A 20,954-nucleotide genomic window follows, 5' to 3' on the forward strand; every position below is an offset into this window, starting at 1 on the left:
CTCTACTAGGGGCCATCGGCCCTGCCCACCACCATCCTCCCTATAAGGCAGAGCCATGCCTGAAGCTGGCCAAGAGTAAAGAGCTAACATCTCTGCTAGGGGCCATCGGCCCTGCCCACCACCATCCTCCCTATAAGGCAGAGCCATGCCTGAAGCTGGCCAAGAGTAAAGAGCTAACATCTCTACTAGGGGCCATCGGCCCTGCCCACCACCATCCTCCCTATAAGGCAGAGCCATGCCTGAAGCTGGCCAAGAGTAAAGAGCTAACATCTCTGCTAGGGGCCATCGGCCCTGCCCACCACCATCCTCCCTATAAGGCAGAGCCATGCCTGAAGCTGGCCAAGAGTAAAGAGCTGACATCTCTACTAGGGGCCATCGGCCCTGCCCACCACCATCCTCCCTATCAACAATGCAGCCACCAGCATCACAAAAGCAAGTTTCTATTTAAGGGCATTAATTTCTGAAAACCTGAGAAGTGTGCAGGACATCACTTTACTTCCCTGGATTGTCAGATAAAGCCTGAGGCTCAACTTACAAAAATAAGTTGTTTTGTACATTTGGGTGTTGATGAGACATCATGACTCAAGCCGTTCCTGTGCTCAGATCCCATAGTACCCGAGCCTGCTCGCAGACATGTGCAGAGGAGAAGGGACTGAGTTGGGACACAAGGTCTGACAGGGCACAACCGCCCTCTCTGAGGCTAGGTGTTTGCAGGGACTCAGGGAGGTCTGTTACTGGCTAGGTGGGAGGGTACGGGAAGTGAGCTCACCAGGTTTCACTTCCACGGTGGTCCGGTCTGTATCTGTCTCCCCCTTCGCATCAGTCACTTTCAGATGAAACGTATAGGTTCCCTCAACCAGGTTAGAGAGGAAGAGGACAGGGTGATGGTCAGACTGATTCAGCACTTCCTGTGAGGGTAAGCATGGATGTTGTGGGACAGAATGCCACTCCTTTCTTGGAATAAGCTGCTGCTTGAGCCACACAGCTCTGCGGTGGGCCAGTCACAGCATCGCCCTTTACGGCCCCTAGGGTCAGGGGCTAGAAGATGCTGTGTGCACCAATTTCTAGGGTGACTCACAGGAAGGCATTTGACTCCCCGATTCCAGAGCACAATCTAGGTTTGATACAGGGGTGTTGTGGTTAAAACAGATACTGGAGGGTAGGATCCCCCTTTCCACATACCCCTACCCTGACTTTACACAGCACTCCCACTCAGGCTCACTCACCCCTGCAGCTGGGCTCGCCTCGTCTCGAGTCCACAGGTAGCTGACTATCCCCTTGTCATCAGAGGACCTGGAGCCATCCAGCTCTGCTGTGCTTGTGGGCAGGGTAACCACCACATTCCCGGTGATCTTGGCTACTGGCGGCTTGTTTATTTCTAACCAAGGAGACATCATTGAAACAATGTGACATTCTGGAAAAGCCAGCTGCTGCTTGTGATGCGGATGAGGAGCTAATACTGAAGAGCTTTAAAGGAGAGCTGTTCAGTGCACGTCCAAGGTGTAGAGCAAAAGCCACTAGAGCGGAAGCTCCCGGGTTCTCCCGTTTGTTGCACACGGAGGAGACGGCGTGCTTTCAGCTCTCTACTTCAAATTTAGAGACTGGAGACGACGGCCAGGGGCGCTTAGAGCCCAAGACTCTGGTTTTGCTAGTTAACACCAGGACCTCTTCTTTCAAATGCTGCTCTCAGGGTGCCCCCCAGCATTCGTTCCCTCCCACCCCATTCACCTCGCAGGAAAAGGAAGAGTGTGATCTATGGCACAGAAGCTCGGCTGGCCGGGGGTTACACAGTTTGGTCAGCACACTGCTCGGATGTCATCCACTGATAGGGTGGTTTTTCTACTACGAGCTCATGGCCTCTCCCAGTCCACCCCAGTGAGGCCAACACACAAGGCTGAGGGACAAGCCAGACAGATAACCCAGGACAACTCCAGTGCAACAGTCATTCCAGCCCCTGGCAGCAGGGGTCACTGTTGCTACCAGGGAGTCACAGAAACCCCAGATCCTAGCATGGGGCAAACTTAAAATGCAAAGAAAACAAATTGCTAAATACCTCCACTATTCATTTGAGAAGAAAAATCAGGAAAGGAAGCAGGGGATGGGGTAGAGAGTGCAGAGAGGAAGGGGTTTAAAATCAGTTACTTACAGTTACTCTCAAAGATTGTTTACGACATTACAGCTGCCCTCCCCAGTCGGCTTCCCTATCTCCCCTTTAATCAATTCTGCCCCCAAACAGGACGAGGTGGCTTCCTGGGCCGTCAGACCCCAGAGGCTGCTGCACAGACACAGCAAGACGCACCTTCTTTGACAATGACATTCACGGAGCTCTGGCTCTGCAGGTTCCTCTCATCTTTGACAGTCAAGGTGAACACATAGGTCCCCACTTGCAGCCCAGTCACAGTGGCGACGCTGCTGTTGGAGTTCTCCAGCTGCACCCCGTCAGGGCCCCTAGACGAGACAGCAATCAGAAGGCGGAGTGTACCTGTCTGCTGCTCTCCTGGAGGCAGGAACTGCAATCATTGCCTCAACTAAGACAGGAACAACTGTTTCCCAAACCTCGACAGAAAATGTTTAAAAATATTCTGTTTGGAGAAAGTATTACTTGGCCCCAAAACACAGTCATCTTCTGGTCAGAAAATGTCACTCGTCAGCTCTTAAACAAATATAGGCTTATCTTTTATATGAGCTTCTAGAACATTCAAACTCTTCATTATTCTAGTTTATATAAGAAATAGTCCTCTGAGCAGCTCTGCTCAACAGGATGACCCAGGGATCAGGTTTCTGAGAAGCTTTTCTGGCCCATAAGCAGGTTTGCCCTTGCCTGCAAAGATGCAAAACACACTTCTTTTTTTTTTAAATATTTATTTATTTATTATGTATATAATATTCTGTCTGTGTGTATGTCTACAGGCCAGAAGAGGGCACCAGACCTCATTCCAGATGGTTGTGAGCCACCATGTGGTTGCTGGGAATTGAACTCAGGACCTTTGGAAGAGCAGGCAACGCTCTTAACCACTGAGCCATCTCTCCAGCCCCCCAAAACACACTTCTTATCCACACTCCGGAGTCCTCCTGAGGAGAAGTTGGAGGAAGGATGCAGGCCAGGGCTGCAGAGGGGATCTTAGGACAAAACTGTCTTCTCCCTGCTCTATAACTGAGTCTCTTCCAGATCAGTGCCACAAAACACTGCGACACCACATCCTGCCTGCCTCCTTCCCACTGTGTCTCATGGCACAGCAGCCTTCAGCAGGCTTCCGGCCAGAACACAGGCAAGGGCTTCACACAGCCAGAGCCCTGCACACCCACACATCCCTCCTACTAAGGACAACCAGAGAAAGCTGCCAGCTCCCAGCTCTGCTTTTGAAACTTATTAACTCTGACCAGAGTGGCCTCTCCTGAGTCTGTCTCATCCAGGAAGTGATCTCTGACTGCAGGTACCACTGACATTCTGCCTGAGGGTTCCTGAGGTCTGCCTTCAATAAACAGTTACAGCAACAACACAGTGAGCTAAGGGAGACCCAGATCTCCAAAGCAGCAGAAGAGAAGATGTCTGGTGCCTGACATAGACTGCCTAAGTAGAAACTAAAGCCTTCTTTACCCATCTCCAATGCTATAACAAAGTGCCTGTATGTATATGGGTGTGTGTGTGTGAGCATATATGTTAAGACTAAACCCCACCTGTCCTGTAGCTGCTGTTTTTGGAAATAAAGAATTTTTCAACTTCCCTAGAATCCCTTCACTTCCTGCAGGATCCTGTATACAATTTAAGTTCCATTTGTTATGGTTCATAAGTGCTGAAAGAAACTGTGCAAACAAAAATGGATCGCATAGGTAATTTCAATTTAAAAAGTATTATCTTGGCTACAGTCTTTGATCTTTGGCTAACTTAACTGAGAAACAATGTCTCTCAAGAACAATAACATAGGCATGCTTTTGTTTTATAGATAAATTTTCAATTCCTCTTAGTAGCTGCTTGCTCATCCTCAGCTAACCTTACCAGTTAGTTTTGAACAATGGTATTTTTCTGCTCCATTACCTCTCCAGCCTGCCTCTCCAATGTAATTCAACTACACACTGGCAGATGGAGTGGACCTGCAGGAACCCCAGGACCACACTACCTGGGTGTGCGACTGATGAGGCACATTCTTCTTAAAAAAAATCAGAAAATCTTTCTAAAGAGCTGAAATTTAGAATTATAAACATTACTTTCTCCTCTCCTGAATAAGCCAGTAGGAGTGAGTCAAGCCTGAAAAACAAGTAGAACCATGCTCTTCCAAGGCCAGGAACCTCTGCACAGAACACTCACTGGGTCTTCTCCCAAAGATAGGAGACAATTCTCTGGTCATCCGTGCTCTTGCTGCCATCCAGGGTTGTGCTGTCCACTGGCAAGGTCAGCTCTTTGTCTGGGCCTGCATCTGCCTGGGGAGGCTTGTTGTTCTCTAGGACAAAGAAACGCGGCTGTCTAAAGCAACACTCCAGGTGGTAGAGGAAAGGACCCTTGGGGGCATCTGTTCCGGTAGCCATGGGAACTCTGCCTCTTAGCCCAGAGCTTTACAAGGTATGTGGGAGAGAGATGGATGCCATCAGGGGACTCACAAGAAGAATAAGACTGACTCATGTCAAGCGATTCTGAAAACAGTGAAGTTTTAGCTCTGCAATCTAATGCAACAGGGTAGGAAGCAGGAGACAGCTTTCTAGATGAAGTGGGCTTCACACCACTCCTTTAAAATCACGTGACACTTGACAGGTGTGGCTCCCCCTCCCAGGCTACCTCAGCACACTGTAACTAGCAAGGGAGGGGCACACACTGAAGCTGAGAAGCCTCCTCTAGCTACGAAAGAGGGCAAGGGAGCAACAGATGTGGTTCTCTGTGGGTGATGCCTTCTACCTCTCTGCTCCTTCAGCTCAGAACTCAACCCCTTCTCTCCCATACTCCTGAGGAAGCAACTTACCAGGCTGCACAATCACAGTCACCTGAGCGGTCGCCTGCTGGCCTACTGTGTCTGTCACTGTGAGCTGGTAGGTATAATCCCCTTCTTGCATTGCAGACAGCTGCAGGGTTGGCGTTCTAACTCCCTACATGCGGAAATTCAGGAATGAGCAAAGACTCCCAGGATCACAGCACTGCACACAATGCTCACTTGACAGAAATGGTTCAGTCAGGTCTTTAACCCTAACTTGGTTATCACCTCCCAGCTCAGCATAGTGAATGACCGCTGAAAGTTCAGCACGAGAGAATTTCTATAGATTCTGTGACCTCAGAGAGACCTGTCAGAACACATCAACTACAATGGGTCAAGCATGCCTTGAGTCATGTCTAGAAACCCAGAGATACAGAATCCTGCCTGCACACCAAAAGGAACATTGTAAAGGAGAGTCAAACCTCCAACACAGGTGCTTCCTATAGAATAATGCAAAACCTGGCAACCTAGGGCTGAGTCCAGCTTGTAGGTATTTTGTTTGGCCTGTAGTCGGAATAGTTGGAAAATTCCACCCGAGAGTCTCAGTTATGTCTGGACTAGGGCCCTATCTCCATGTGACAGCAGCCGTCAGACTGCGGAGGCCAAGGGTCCTCCAGCACAGCCCCACCCAGGTTACTCCACTTATTTAAATGCCCTGTCTATTCTGCAATACTTCTAGGGAAGAGATTCTTTAGCCAGACGGTCTACTCCAATGAGTTTATGAAGATTTGCGCCCTGGTTGCATCTGTGTAATTTGACTCTCTAGGTTGGGTCACCCGTAACAGACACATTTCTTACCTAGCCTCCTAATATGAAGGTTTCAGATAATGTGCTAGTCAGAGAACCTAAAACTTTCTGAATTAGTTTGGAGATTAAAAAAAATCTAAATACACAAAACTGACTTTGTTAACTAAAATGGAACAGAAATAAATAAACCTTGAGTGGGAGACCCCAACTCAGAAACTTCCTGCCGCCTGAGTGAGAGAAGACATGAGCATGCTCTCCTACCTGCATCTCCACCACCTTCCCTTTGCTGCTTGGGCTGAGGGACCACTCGTAGCTAGTGATGCCATGGTCGTCAGTACTCTGGTTTCCAAAGAGGGTGATGGAGTTCTGAGGCAGGGTGATCACTTGGTTGGGACCTGCATTGGCCACAGGAGGGTAATCCACAGCTTTGTTCACTGTAAGGCTCGCAGTGGTGGAGTTCGTAGCCCCATCAGAGTCAACGACAGTCAGGCTATTGGAGAAGAGTTCAACAGGGAGGTTAAGGGAAAAGGGACAGACCCGGAGGACCGAGTGTCAGTACTGGGCAATACCACGGTGGCAGGAGTTTCCACTCCTCCCCATCCTGTTGGAAAAGCAGGGTGATGTTAGAGACATCTGAAATTGACTGAGGGTTTCCTTGCACAGGGTGAAGTTCCTAATGCTTTAGGATCTACTGAACACAGACACAAGCTCTGTAAAGTCTAACCTCCTTGCATCTCCACACCCATATAAAGAGACTGAGAGAAAAACCAAGTTGCCCACAGTTGTAGAGCTTGACAGCAAGGGCCTCAGAATTTGTAATCCAGGCCCTATATGTCAGCAGCAGCAGACTGCTCTGCTGCCTGTGTGTGCCCGTGTGCTAAGACCCTGTAAGTGTTGCAGAGAAACCCTAGCTGCCCTTGAATACACAGAGATCTGTCTGCCTCTCCTGTCTCTGGAGTGCCAGGATTACAGGCACCCAGCACACCCGGCTCAGAAACCCATTCTTAGGAAGCAATAATCCCTGACCGCCACTCCTGCAGAGCTCACAGACAGCACACCTGGGTCTGCGGCAGGCTGTCCACCATTGTTCTGTTTCAGCCATGGACACATCACAAAAATGGATGTGGACATCCTGGACACAGAGCTCTGGGACAGACCAAGAAGGTTGGCTCCAGCAAGGCAGGAGCTTGAGATGGGAATGAATGCTCCTACGCAACATGCCCACAGTATGTGCAGTGAGAAGCAGAATTTGAGAGGGGAAATGTTCTTTTATAAGAGCAGGCTTCCACCTAAACGATGCCTTCCAGCTGAACAGCCTAAAGCTTCTCACACCACCTCAGAATGTGAGTGTAAGTGAGCGAGGAGTTTGGGATCCTTCCATTTGCTGACAGAAAGAGGAAAAGCTCTGAAAAGACATGCCGTTTGTTTAGCTCTCACCAGCAGCCTCAGACACCCCAGCCATCTGCGGGGCTTCCTACCAGCCTTACCTTTCACCTGTGAGCTGCAGAGAACATGAGTACTGCAGCCTTCCCAAAGAGGCACAGAAACTTAGATACATACACAAGATCAAGTATTGGAAAAGGGCAATCATGGTGTTCGCTTCTTCCCCTGGTCCCCTGACTTTTGTCAGGAGGATTACAGGAGCAATTACAGACATAAAGGCTGTGGTCCTTTGTTCTGACTCACCTGGAAGGGTCCCTGGCTGGCCTTCAGAGTATTAGACTCAGGTGGCACCTGGCTACAGGGTGGGAGCAAGCTAATGCCATGTAAAAGCAGGAGAAGACAAATAAGCAATCAAACAAAAGCAAAATGCTAATCAGGGCCACTCTCATATCACAGATTTAAAAAAAAAAGGAAAGCATATTCCCTATACCCATTTACCCCCAAATTGTAGGTTATCAGTGTGGTTAATAGCTCAGGTTCTGAGCTAGGCGGTGGTGGCACATGCCTTTAATCCCAGCACTCGGGAGGCAGAGGCAGGTGGATCTCTGTGAATTTGAGGCCAGCATGGTTTACAAGAACTAGTTCCAGGACAGGCTTCAAAAGCTACAGAGAAACTCTGCCTCAAAAACAAACAAACAAACAAATAAAAAAAGCTCAGGCTCTGATGTGGAGTATTTGTTTAATGAGGTAAAGATGTGTTACATTTGCTGTTCCAAAATGGGGCCCATATTTCCACATAGGACCTAAGGAAGCTGAAGAAAGAAAGAAAAGAAAACCCCCAAACAAACAAACAAAAAAATGGAGATGACTCCTTTAAGAGGCTCTACCATACAGCAAACACTTGAGTAGCCAGCACATTAAATAGAAACAAAAAGCTAAGTAAAAATGCTTGCCACCATGAGGACACCAGCTTCCTAGAGCTGGGGCACTTAGACGTAGCTCCCAGTTGAAAGCAGCCCTCGATCAACCTCATAGTACGTAAAGCTTGGCTCTCATGAATCTGAGCAGGATGGAGCCAGTCATCAGTGCAAATGCCACTTAGCAGTTTAAGGTTTGCCTCACACGGCCAGAAAAGGCTGGAGACATGCAATAACAACAGGTCCAGATGGGAAAAAACTCTAAACCAGAACCGGCTACAGAATGTTTTAAAATGTAAAAGAAAGAAAAAAAAGGGTATAGACAGTCATAGAAAAAATAAATAGTTTATAAATAATAAGGTAAAGACTTTAAAGAGAGAATAAAGTGCCAGGCATTGGTGGCACAAGCCTTTAATCCTAGCACTCGGAAGGCAGAGGCAGGTAAGACCTCTGTGAGTTTGAGGCCAGCCTGGTCTATAGGAGCTAGTTCCAGGACTGGCTCCATAGCTACTGGAAAACCCTGTTTCAAAAAACAGAGAGAGAGAGAGAGAGAGAGAGAGAGAGAGAGAGAGAGAGAGAGAGGGAGGGAGGAAGGTAGAGAGGTAAAGTAATATAAAGGAAAAAAGTCACATAAAAATGGGAAATATGGGACTGGAGAGATGTCTTTGTGGTTAAGAGCACTGACTGCTCTTCCAGAGGACCTGGGTTCAATTCCCAGCACCCACATGGCAGCTCACAACTATCAGTAACTCTAGCTCCAGGGGATCCAACACCCTCATACAGACATACGTGCAGGAAAAAGACCAATTCATATATAATAAAAATAAACAAACCATTTTTTTTTAAAGATGGGAAATACACAGGGAGTCTGGATCCTGTATGGTGTTGTGATGACTGAATTTTTTGAATGCTCATGAATGAACAACAGCTGCTGAGAGACATGGGATTGTAAGAGGGCTGCTGAATTAAACAGCCTACACACCCTAGGAATGCTTTAACTTTAAAATGGAAGTCAGAAAATGTATTGGGGAAGAGGTTATGCTTTTATTTCCACAGGAAACAAAAGGCCATGGATTCCTTCAAGGTTAAGAGAGATGGATGGGGGACTGGAGAGATGGCTCAGTGGTTAAGAGCATTGCCTGCTCTTCCAATGGTCCTGAGTTCAATTCTGGGCAACCACAAGGTGGCTCACAACCATCTGTAATGAGGTCTGGTGCCCTCTTCTGGCCTGCAGACATACACACAGACAGAATATTATATACATAATAAATAACTATTTAAAAAAAAGAGAGATGGATGGGGTTTGATTGGGGAGGGGGATGAGGAACCTCCTGAAAATCCTGGCTACAGATACACAGAAGTAAACTGGGAAAGACTACAAGACAGGTGACTTATACCGATCCCTCTGCATAGGGACAGCTCTGAGACTGGACAACAATTGACAACTAGTGTTCCCAGTACTAGACCATTGTCTCCATTTTCTCAGGAAGCTGTCTAGAGAATACAATGTCCACATTCCTACGCGGTGAGGTGGGTGGCTTTTGGTCATTTGGTTGGTTATAGAATTTTGTCATCATTTATGGAGGATATAGGAATATAGGATAAAAAGACAACTATTAACCTCAAATATTTTACATTGGTATGAATTTTGGTATATTGATACAAATTTAAAGTTATTTTTGTATACCTTAAGTATGTTTCTACTCTTGTTTGGGATATTGTGCTTATATAGCTCATTATATAACTTAATTAAAAATTAAGAAATGCAGGTTAAGCCGAGCGGTGGTGGCGCACGCCTTTAATCCCAGCACTTGGGAGGCAGAGGCAGGCGGATCTCTGTGAGTTCGAGACCAGCCTGATCTACAAGAGCTAGTTCCAGGACAGGCTCCAAAACCACAGAGAAACCCTGTCTCGAAAAACCAAAAAAAAAAAAAAAAAAAAGAAATGCAGGTTAGTAGTTAGTCATCTACAATAATCAAACTTGTAGTCATGTTAGGTATGTTTTCAAGGTTAAATAGATATATTTTAGATAGTCTTCAAACACTTTAAAGGCCTACAGAATATGGTATTTTTTTTTTTTTTTTTGGTTTTTCGAGACAGGGTTTCTCTGTGGCTTTGGAGCCTGTCCTGGAACTAGCTCTCTAGACCAGGCTGGTCTCGAACTCACAGAGATCCGCCTACCTCTGCCTCCCGAGTGCTGGGATTAAAGGCGTGCGCCACCATCGCCCGGCCAGAATATGGTATTTAAGATGTTTAATAACCTAAGGTTTTTGATGACAGTGAGACATGTGTCTGCTCCTGGCAGCACCACTCTACTTCAGAAAAGATGATTGGCATTCAAGAACCTCCATTTGGAATTTGCTTTCATTGTGGCAATGCTAGCCCTTTGAGCAAGAAACTGCTTTGCCTTGACTGCTGGCAGTATGCTGTACAAACTGGACAAGACGAACACAAAGGGAAAGACTGTGGAACTTTGCCAAAACAAGGTGAACAGCTCTTCAAAATTCCTGCTTCACAGAAAAGTATTCCAGATATTCTAGGCCTGTAGGCCAAAGTTAGATGCCCCAATGTTGCAGAGGAACTTTGGGTGACTGTCCAGGCAGCCAGATGTCCCTGCTTCTATAGTTTTGGAAGTTGCTTGCTCTGCACTTCCTGTTTACTCAGGTAATATTATGTCCTTCTTGGGTCTTTGATGGAGTTGAATAGTTAGTTATAGTTACAGTTTTCCTTAGTTATGATAGAAGGTAAATTAGGTACTGAATCAAGATAGAATAAATAATGGAATATTTCCTCTGAATTCGCCAAATACAAATGGTCTGGATATTGTAAATGCAATTCTTACTTGATGATTGTTCTTATTGTATATAGTCTTACTGTGTTAAATTTAAAACTTTTCTTTTTATTTAGACAAAAGGGAAAATGCTATGGAATATTACTTTAATGATGTAAAGATGTGTTACATTTGTTTAACTTTGTAAAAGTATGTTACATTTGTTTATGTTGCGTTTGTTTAACTATGTAAAGATGTGTTGCTGTTTCACCTTGCCGGCCTAAGGCCCCTGACTGGTCTTAAAAAGCTGAATGGTCAATAGCTGGGCAGTAGAGGGATAGGCAGGGCTGGCGGGCAGAGCGAATAAGTAGTAGGACAAATCTAGGCTCGGGAGAACCAGGCAAACAAGGGAGAAAAAGAGGTAGATACCCAGAACCAGCCAAGTAGCCACCAGTTAGCCAGCCACAGAATAAGACATAGAGAATGAAAAAAAGATTAAAAGCCCTGAGACAAAACGTAGATAAAGAGAAACAGGTTAGCCGGGCGGTGGTGGCGCATGCCTTTAATCCCAGCACTCGGGAGGCAGAGGCAGGCGGATCTCTGGGAGTTCGAGGCCAGCCTGGTCTACAAGAGCTAGTACCAGGACAGGAACCAAAAAGCTACGGAGAAACCCTGTCTCGAAAAATCCAAAAAAAAAAAAAAAAAAAAAAAGAAAGAAGAGAAACAGGTTAATTTAAGTTATAAGAGCTAATGAGACAAGCATTAGATAAGGTGAGCATTCATAACTAATAAGAAGTCCCCATATCATGATTTAGGAACTGGTTGGTGGCCCAAAAGAAAGCTTGCTATACTCTGAAGTCAGATTACTATGTGACCTTGGGTAAATCACTTAACCTCCTTGTGCCAAAATTTCCTAATCTGTAAATAAGAATAAGCAGACTTCTTGTTTAAAGGATTAATTGAGATGCTGTGTGGTAGGGAATCAGAAAAACACTTTGCATACAGTATGTATTCCAGAAATAGTAGTTATTACTGTCCCCCTTTTTTTGAGATAGTCTTGCTGTTTAGCTCCGTATGAGGTCCCTGCCTCAGTCCCCCAAGCGCTGGGGTTACAGGTATGTGCCACTATGTCCAATTTTGACATTATTTTTAAAAAGGATCAACCTAGCCCCAGGTTAATTCTGTATTAAATGCCATATGAGAAACTGAAGGCAAGAACCAACTCAAATTTCCCCTCTAAGCCAATGAGATAGCTCCAGGCTGCACTGGGGACCATTGTCCCTTCCTCTTAATAGCCAGTGAGTGTCACTAAGTCACAATAAGGGCTATGCTAGGATATCAACTGTAGAGGACAAAAAGGCCTAGTGCACATGGATAGGCCCTGGCGAAGCCAGGGAAGTTAAACACATACTGTACTTCTTCAGGGAAATGAGGTGCACGGCTGTTCTTCCTGGAACACTAGGAATGATGTAGTTTTACAACCTGGTGATCCTTTGCTGTCTGATGAGATAGGCTCCGTGGCATCTCCCAGAATTTGTGTTGTTACCTATCTAAGGCCTTTACCTCTACATCTTGAGCATTGTCTTTAGACCATAAAATCCATGTTGTGGGCGATGTCACTTGTGCTGTATAGCACCCAAGTGACTTCTGTGCTATCTTAGGGCCAGGCCACTATGTTTGCCTCAGTCAACCTGCCTAGATCCTAATCCTTGGGCACAATCTCTGAGTCAACAATACCCACTCTTGCAAAGAAGTCAGATGCACTTTGTAAGGAATCTCAATGTAAACATGTCTTAAATTGTTGTGTACTTGGGACTGAATTAATTGTTATCTGAATACTTTTTTCAAAAATTGTGCTGTACTTAAATATAGCTAAAGTAAAATGATCTGGGCCAGACTCTAGAAGTCCTGATACAGCACTGGTTACAATAAAATCCGGCTGAGCGGAGTTCATTCTTATCTCTTCATCGATTGTATTTTTTCCTGTCTGCTGTAAAACCTGCAAGGGAATCCCCATGAACTCCATGCTACCAACAATGTCTAGAACTCAATATATCTTAGACCCATGGAGGACAGGCACCCAGGCTTGAGCCACACAATGAGAGGTGCTAGAGAGAAACTGATTACAAGAGGGAGGACGAGTCATACTCTCTCCTCTGGACAGATTATAGGGCCTCATGGGAACCTGAAGTCTGTAAATTAGCTAGCATTCCTACAGATGAGAAGGGGATTCAAAGAATAGTATATATTATTTGAAGATTCTGTGTGTATGTGTGTGTAAGAGAGAACTGTGTGAGTGTGTGAGTGAGAACTGTGTGTGTGTGTGTGTGTGTGTGTGTGTGTATGTGTGTGTGTGTGTGTATCAAATCCAGGAATGAGGTGGGATGAGTCCTGACTGGAGGATTAGAAAACCGTTTTTGACTTCTAGCTGTGTGATCTCAGAGGAGTTACTAAATACAAACAACTATACCTTCCCCTACCGTCTGCATAAGATGCATGGTACTCATTACAAGTATATTGTAACATAAATTATGCAAATACAGGAAATGCACTAGAGTCAGTCTAAGCCTTATGAAGCACATTCTAAATGTCTATGCTAATTCTTCAGGACTTTCTACGAATTAAATTAAATTTTCTAAAAAGTCCCAATAAAGAAAGATTCCAAAAATCATCTTCAGACTGCTGGTGAAAGTAAAGTTGCTGGCCCGGCAGCAGTGGCGCACACCTTTAATCCCAGCCCTCAGGAGGCAGAGGCAGGTGGATCTCTGTGAGTTCAAGCCCAGCCTGGTCCACCAGAGCTGGTTCCAGGACAGGCAACAAAACCACAGAGAAACCCTGTCTCGAAAAACCAAAATAAATAAATAAATAAATAATTCCTGGTAAGACTACCTCTCAAGATAAGAAAGTGAACTACCGCAGTTTTCAGCCTGTCAATGAAAGAGCTGACTAAGAAAAAAAAAATGCTCCTTCCTTGCTCTGTGACAAGTTACTTAGGCATAGCGCATGTGAGCTGTCTGGACGACTCTGCTTTTAATCTTCTCCCTACAATCATTCACTGAGAACTGGATGTAGCCCGTGTGACTCCTGCTGTGTTGTCTGGAGGACTGTGTTGGGGTGTAGAAATTGTAGTAGTAGTAGTAATGGGAAGGAGAGAGAAGGAGTTAACACAGGCTAGAAGGAAAACATCAAAAATGAGAGAAGGGAAACTTCAAGAGTAAAGACAGTGCTCGCTTCGGCAGCACATATACTAAAACTGGAACGATGCAGAGAAGATTAGCATGGCCCCTGCGCAAGGATGACACAAATTCGTGAAGCGTTCCATATTTTTCTTGGGCTGGAGAGATGGCTCAGTGGTTAAGAGCATTGCCTGCTCTTCCAAAGGTCTGAGTTCAATTCCTAGCAACCACAAGGTGGCTCACAACCATCTGTAATGAGGTCTGGTGCCCTCTTCTGGCCTGCAGACATACACACAGACAGAACATTGTATACATAATAAATAAATATTTTTTAAAAAAAGAGTAAAGACAGAGTTAGAAAGAACACACGAGTACAGAAAATGAAAGAAACCATCAAAAAACGTATGAGTGTCCTTTTCCCCTAACCCCCTCAGAAAGAAAAGTCTTAGCTTATGCCAATACTGTGGATTCCTTTTGAGCCCTGAGATGCCTGGAGGATGGCCCCCCCAGATAGCAATACACAGAGAAACCCTGCCTCAACAAACACACAAGAAGTCACCATCACTGTGACCAGTCACCACGCGGCTAAACCCTCCACCAACCCCAGAGTGAACAGACATTTTCAGAGTTGCTCCTACAAGGTTGACGTGAACTGAATCCTGATTTACCTGAAAGTGTAGTTCCCGGGGATGAGCTTACTTAGTTTTAGTATGGCTGTGTCTTCAGAGATCTTCACTTCTCTCAGAGGCCCCTTGAGCTCCTCCCAGTGGTACTGGACAATTTTATCGTCATCAGTGCTCTCTGGACCACAAAGAACATCAATTAGGAGACAATAATGTTGGGTCTCAGCACTTACCCAATCTACACAAACCAAGTAGCCACAGAGAGAACTCAAGCTAGAAAAACATAAAATTAGATTCTCTCTCCAAAGCAGTTTTTCCCCGGGAATACTGGGTCAGTTGGTCCCTTAGGGGTGTTCCTGTGTCATTTCCTAAGGACTCTAACATAGGAAATCTCATTAAAATGCTATTGTGTGAAAAAGGAAAAACAATTCTTAAATGCATGAAAGTAATATTGAACCCTCACTTAAAAGAAATGAAAATTAAAAATACTCTTTCAGATACTATTTTTTAACCTATCACACTGATTTAAAAAAAAAAAAAGTTTCAGACCATCGAGATGGCTCAGCAGTAAAGGATTTGCCACCAGGCCTGACCCCGAGTTCAGTCTCCAGGCCCCATGTGATGGAAGGAGAGAACTGATTAATGTTGTCCTCTGACTTCCACCACCCTCCCCTAGCACATACAGCAAGAAAATGAAATAAAAATTTTTGTTTCACAGCATGGTAAATGTATGGAGAAAAGGGCCCTCACATTAGCTGAACTAAAACAGTTTATTGCTCTACATGGCAACATGTATCTTCACTACTAATTAATGTAATAATTCTAGAAATTTACCTTACAGATATACTTTCATGTATGTTAAACATCATGTTGACAATATTATTTGTGGTAGCACTGCTCATCACAGAAATGAATTCAAGTAACCTAAACGGTCACCAACAGATACCGTAAACAAGCACACTGACTCTCCACACTCAGCAGAAGTCATCTTTGAAAGTGGGATAAGCATTTCATGCACTGATCAGACAAATCCTCCACACGGAGCCGAGCTCCATCACAAATGACAGTGTATGTAACATGTGGCCGTGTGGGTCAGAGCAAAGATGCCGCCGCATGTGCAGTTTCCAGATATGCAGAAAAGCCTCTGCAAAGACACAGACAACAACTGCAGTCACTGCTGTCTGGAGGACTGGGGGACACTCTCCTCATGCTGTCTGCAGGACTGGGGGACACTCTCCTCATGCTGTCTGGAGGACTGGGGGACACTCTCCTCATGCTGTCTGGAGGACTGGGGGACACTCTTCTCATGCTGCCTTTGCATAGTATTCAACTTTGACCTTCCAAACTATGAAGCAACAAGTGGTGTTGGAACCCTTTTACCCTTCCTCTGACACCCGCTTCCTTCTGGGCCCTTCCTCTTAACAGAGCCATCGACATCTAATGCTGAGCCCTCCTTAAGTGTGCTCTGCTAGAGCAGGGGCTGCCTTGGTCAAAAAGTGTGTCCGTGTGCCAAGACAGGCAGAGTGAGGGAGATGGAGCAGATCAAAGCACAGGACTGAAACTACCTGAGCACTTGGGGTTGGGGCTTGGTTTTTATTCTGTTTTCCCAGTCCAGCTCCTGTGCATGCTATATAAACACTGCACCACTGAGCCACATCCACAGCTCCTGTGCATGCTATATAAACACTGCACCACTGAGCCACATCCACAGCTCCTGTGCATGCTATATAAACACTGCACCACTGAGCCACATCCACAGCTCCTGTGCATGCTATATAAACACTGCACCACTGAGCCACATCCACAGGTCCAGAAACCTCGGTCCACAGTCACAGTGAATAAAGATGATGGCTCCAGAGCACATGCTGCTCTTCCAGAGGACCAGAATCCATACCAGGTAGATCACAACCATCTGCAACTCTACTCCATCTAGGGAGCAGACCGTCTCTGGCCTCTGGGATACCTTGGGTACATGCACATACATACCCCTACACATAATCAAAATAACAACAATAAATCTTCAAAAATCATTAAAACAAAACAAAAAAGAAACATAGACCCAGGCCAGGTGCACAGTGAGCCTCTCCAGGAGGCTGACGATAGCCTATTAGGCAGTGATGTCTGTTGAATACTCCTAGGACAGCCCTTTTGGTTACTGATGTAGCCAAGAACTTGATTCCAACAACCAAGAAAGGAAACAGCATCTAAGCAAATATGTAAACCAGTCAGTTTCAACTAAGGTAATTCTAACTGTATGTACAACCCTATTTTCTCTGAGTACAAATGTTATTTCAAACAGATTTTAACTGGCCTGACTGGTAACTTCCCAGTCAGTTGCTTGGGATGGTTGACTTTCCTGTAACATGGTTAAAAAGACTGACCTAAGCAGAATATGGACACAGCTGGCCCTAGAGTTCACAGTGACTTCCATTCTATAACACTTAGACAAATACTCACGGCTGCCATCGATAATGGTTGAAGTGGTTGGCAACGAGATCTCCTGGAACTGGGGGGACACAATAGCAACAGGAGGCCGATTCTTACGGGGTTCTGCAAGAGAGTGAGCCAAAAAGAAATGGGAGAGAAAAATTTAAGACTGTAGGAGGGTGGGGCCTATTTGCGTTGATTACAAATCCTTTTCAATGAATGGCTGACGAATGAAGCCTGCCATTCTAATGGGAGACACCTGCTCAGGCCTGTTCCAAGCCTGACTGTTCCCAAGACCATGCCAACACGGAGCCTGTTAGCCGTGTAGTCTTGACTGACCTTCAACTCACAAACCTGAGAACTAGACTGAAATATGCATCACTCCAGGGCCCTGTGCACTCTTTCAATGTGTCAAGCTTTGGAAAGTACATGGCTGCCAATCGCCACTTCTGGGTTAGCACACAGCTCCACTCATGCTAGTCAAGCGCCTCACCATCGAGCTACAGATCTAGTCTGTGGGTCACACAGTCAATGTCTGGTGAAAAGTCTACTTTGGGTTCAGAGCCCAAGGAATAAACTCTGTTGCCAATAGAAGAAGAAGGTGGCACTGACCTATGCCAGAGCAGGCACTCTCTCCAGCTCCCTGCAAATGTCTGTCCAAATGCAAACTACGAATCCTTACTGTTGTTCTGCAGTCTACCAACATGGCTCATTTTAAGAGAATGACAGTATGGATTCAGGACTGAGTTTCCAATGGGAGAAAACTGGTAGTGTTTAAAAGAGGTCACCTGGTTGGTCACTTGGCTTCTCCAGGACTTCCAGCTCCCTTAGTTTCTTAATTACAACACTGGGTCATCTCTCGGCCCTGGTCACTTGGAGTCTCTGGCAGAAAGTCATTGCTTGGGCCATTCCCATGTCTAGTACACTTTGCTACAATTACTACACTGGACTAGGAATTGCCCAACAAATAGAATATAATGACCCCCCCCCCAAATGAATAGGAATCTCAAAGCCTGAGGCCAAATCTCCCTCTTAGGAGTCCTGCAGAGGGAGCCCTGAGATGGACGCATACCTGGCTTCACTGTCACGTTCACGTAGCCTTCCCCGTGGGCATTCTGACCTTCCACAATCACCTTGAATTCGTACAGGCCTGGAGTCAGCTGACAAAGGAAGACAAGACCCTTTAGATGACTGCAAGGAGCAGAAGCTTTGTTTTAGACAACAGAGCACTTGAGCTTTCTTGGCCTGAATCCTGCACTCTTTTTGGGTCCTGTTCTCAAAGTGGAAAAAGTAAAGTAGCTAAAGGGATTAAAGATAGGTCAAATTAATAAGAAACACATCTTTTAATGTGACTCTTATTACTGGCTGTATCTGGAACAAAAGAAATGTTTCAATCTCTCTATACTCCAATTTTCTTCTCAGAGGAACACTGAAGACCCAACCATCCCACTTATGAAATTAAAAAAATCAAGACTTCTAAGAAAAACATCTTATTAAAAACAAAAACAACAAATGGGTAACTGGAGAGATGGATCAGTGGTTAAGTGCACTGGCTGTTCTTCCAGAAGACCTGGGTTCAATTCCCAACAACCACATGGCATCTCACAATCATCTGTTAACTAAAGTCCCAGGGGATCTGATACCCTCTTCTGGTCTCCTTGGTCAACAGGCATACAAACGGTAGGGAGATATGCATGCAGGAAAATCACCCATATATACAAAAGCTAATTTAATTAAAACAAACAGGGCAATGGTGGCGTACACCTTTAATCCCATCACTTGGGAGACAGAGACAGACAAATCTCTGAGATCAAGGCTGGTCTGGTCTACAAAGTGAGTTCCAGGACAGCCAGGGCTATTACACAGAGAAACCCTGTCTCAGAAAAAACAAATCAAACCAAACCAAAAAAAACCCAAAACAAACAAAAAAATCAAATCATGCTTAAATATCCGATTTTCCCTTCCAGTTTCCACCCAGTGTATACATACCACCAGAGAGGAAGCACAGTGAGAGCACCACTGTCCCACTATCCAGCAAGCCCTCTAATCCTTGACCACATACAAAAAAAAATAGTTTAATTCAAGCTCATTTCTTTTTTTATCTTTTTTATTTTCCTTTCTTTTCTTTTTTTTTTTTGTTTGGTTGGTTGGTTTTTGTTTTTTTGAGTCAGGGTGTTCTCTTTGCAGCTCTGGCTGTCTTGGAACTTGCTCTGTAGACCAGGCTAGTCTTGAACTCACAGAGATACCCCCTACCTCTGCCTCCAGAGTGATGGAATTAAAGGTGATCACCACCATGCTTGGCTTCAACTCATTTCTTCAGAGCCAAACATTACCTGTATTATCCCAGGCCAAATTTCAGAGGTATTGGGACCTAGCTAAAAATCAAGGTATCAAACTTTTTATTGTTTTTTATTTTGTTCAATTAGTATAAGTAATGTCCCTGATTATGATATAGTCTCTTTAACATTCATTAATCCTAGTGACTATAAAACACTGCAGGAATATATGTATGATAATTCACACAAGAATTCCACATTGCTAGATACTTGAGCGGTTTCCAAGATTTTGTTATGATTAAAATGAACATCATGGAAGAAAATAAAGATTTTTTCCTTATTTTCTTCTTTTTTGTGTGAATACCATTCAGTCAATCTCTCCTCAAAATGCTTTTGTCCCTGGCTTCCACCTTGCTCCCCCCATGTCCTCTACCTCACCCCACACACTCCCAATGGCTGCCCTGAGCTGTGACTACACCTTTGATTTTAAGCAGATCTGCAAATTTATCTCTCGATCCAGACTTATCTCCTGGTCTCTAGTCCTTTCTTCCAGCTGCCAATGGATCCACTCCACCCAAATGTCCCATATGCACCTCAGTCATATACTCCAAATGACTCAATCACCTATCTGTAAATCTCCTTCAAATTTGGTTTTTCTGTCCTCATTTCCTCTACTCCAAGTCTAAAAGCTAGACTCAGCCTGGACTTCTCTCCCCCAGTACCCCCATCCAGTATCTCAAACTCATCTGATTATCCCCACCCACACCCCCTCTGCCTTGTTCTTCATCCACTCATCACAGCAGTTAGGAATCAGAGTGTGGGTTTTGGGATGGAACGTTCTAGAAACAACCCACCATTTAATGGCTTTGTGAAATCTGGCCAAGCCATTCCCTTTTTAAATTTTTTTTTTTATTTTTTCATTTGTAAAACAGATCTTAATACCTGATATCTTGAGGCTTTATGACAAAAATAATTGAATAAAAGAATTAGCAACATCTCTGTAGATGGCTTCTTGTTTTAATTGTACTTTGGTGTTTTTACTCAGAATCTCAGAATAATATCATTTCCTACCTAAATGTGTCAGTAGACTCCTTATTCATCTCCCCCTTTGCATCTAATCTCCGCCAATCTGTGGAAGGCCGCATTTCTTTTTTTTTTTTTTTTTTTTTTTTGGTTTTTCGAGACAGGGTCTCTCTGTGGTTTTGGAGCCTGTCCTGGAACTAGCTCTTGTAGACCAGGCTGGTCTCGAACAGAAGGCCGCATTTCTAAACTGAGAATCTGAACCTCTCACAGGCTCTCTGTTCTATAGAAAATACTCAAGGTAAAGCCACCGAGATGGCTCACAGGTAAAGGCACTTGATGCTGGACCTGACAGCTACACACAAAGAAAAATAAAGAGCCAAAGGCATTCAAAGTCCTGCCACCAGGACCTCCTCCTTCCCTGACAGGTGCTCTTCACAGGACAAACCATGTGGTGTTCCTTCCACCACAGGTCCTGCCTCTGAGAGATTTCTAGCCCAGGGCTTCTGTTGCTGAATTTTCTCTTTCCATACACCCTTTACCCAGTAAAGAGGGCCCCTTTTATGACCCAAGTAGGTTAACTCTAAGAAACCCACAGTAAGCCCCAGGACTTCAGTGACCCCACTGATAACCATCAGCGGCCCATTACTGCCC

At 45.0% G+C, this 20,954-nt stretch overlaps 1 protein-coding gene and 1 non-coding gene across 4 annotated transcripts in view; one reads left to right on the plus strand and one right to left on the minus strand.

Annotated features, from left to right (window-relative positions):
- Kiaa0319l (KIAA0319 like) overlaps positions 1–20,954 on the minus strand; it is a 103,339-nt gene that overhangs the window by 10,602 nt on the left and 71,783 nt on the right. For all 3 annotated transcript variants that reach the window (XM_041652505.1, XM_041652506.1, XM_041652504.1), the window contains exons 7-15: positions 18,077–18,164; positions 17,035–17,127; positions 14,623–14,755; positions 5,970–6,198; positions 4,953–5,076; positions 4,307–4,439; positions 2,300–2,448; positions 1,227–1,378; positions 770–908 (exon numbers count right to left, since the gene is read on the minus strand). In XM_041652505.1, coding sequence (XP_041508439.1) covers positions 770–908; positions 1,227–1,378; positions 2,300–2,448; positions 4,307–4,439; positions 4,953–5,076; positions 5,970–6,198; positions 14,623–14,755; positions 17,035–17,127; positions 18,077–18,164 — 1,240 coding nt within the window. The remainder of the gene's footprint in view (positions 1–769; positions 909–1,226; positions 1,379–2,299; positions 2,449–4,306; positions 4,440–4,952; positions 5,077–5,969; positions 6,199–14,622; positions 14,756–17,034; positions 17,128–18,076; positions 18,165–20,954) is intronic.
- LOC121448999 lies at positions 14,002–14,106 on the plus strand. The gene has a single exon (XR_005974458.1). It is a non-coding gene; the product is annotated as a U6 spliceosomal RNA (small nuclear RNA).

The sequence above is a fragment of the Microtus oregoni genome, unplaced genomic scaffold (genome assembly GCF_018167655.1).
Source record: "Microtus oregoni isolate MIOR12 unplaced genomic scaffold, Mior012 000005F_ref0000423, whole genome shotgun sequence".
Taxonomy (NCBI): domain Eukaryota; kingdom Metazoa; phylum Chordata; class Mammalia; order Rodentia; family Cricetidae; genus Microtus; species Microtus oregoni.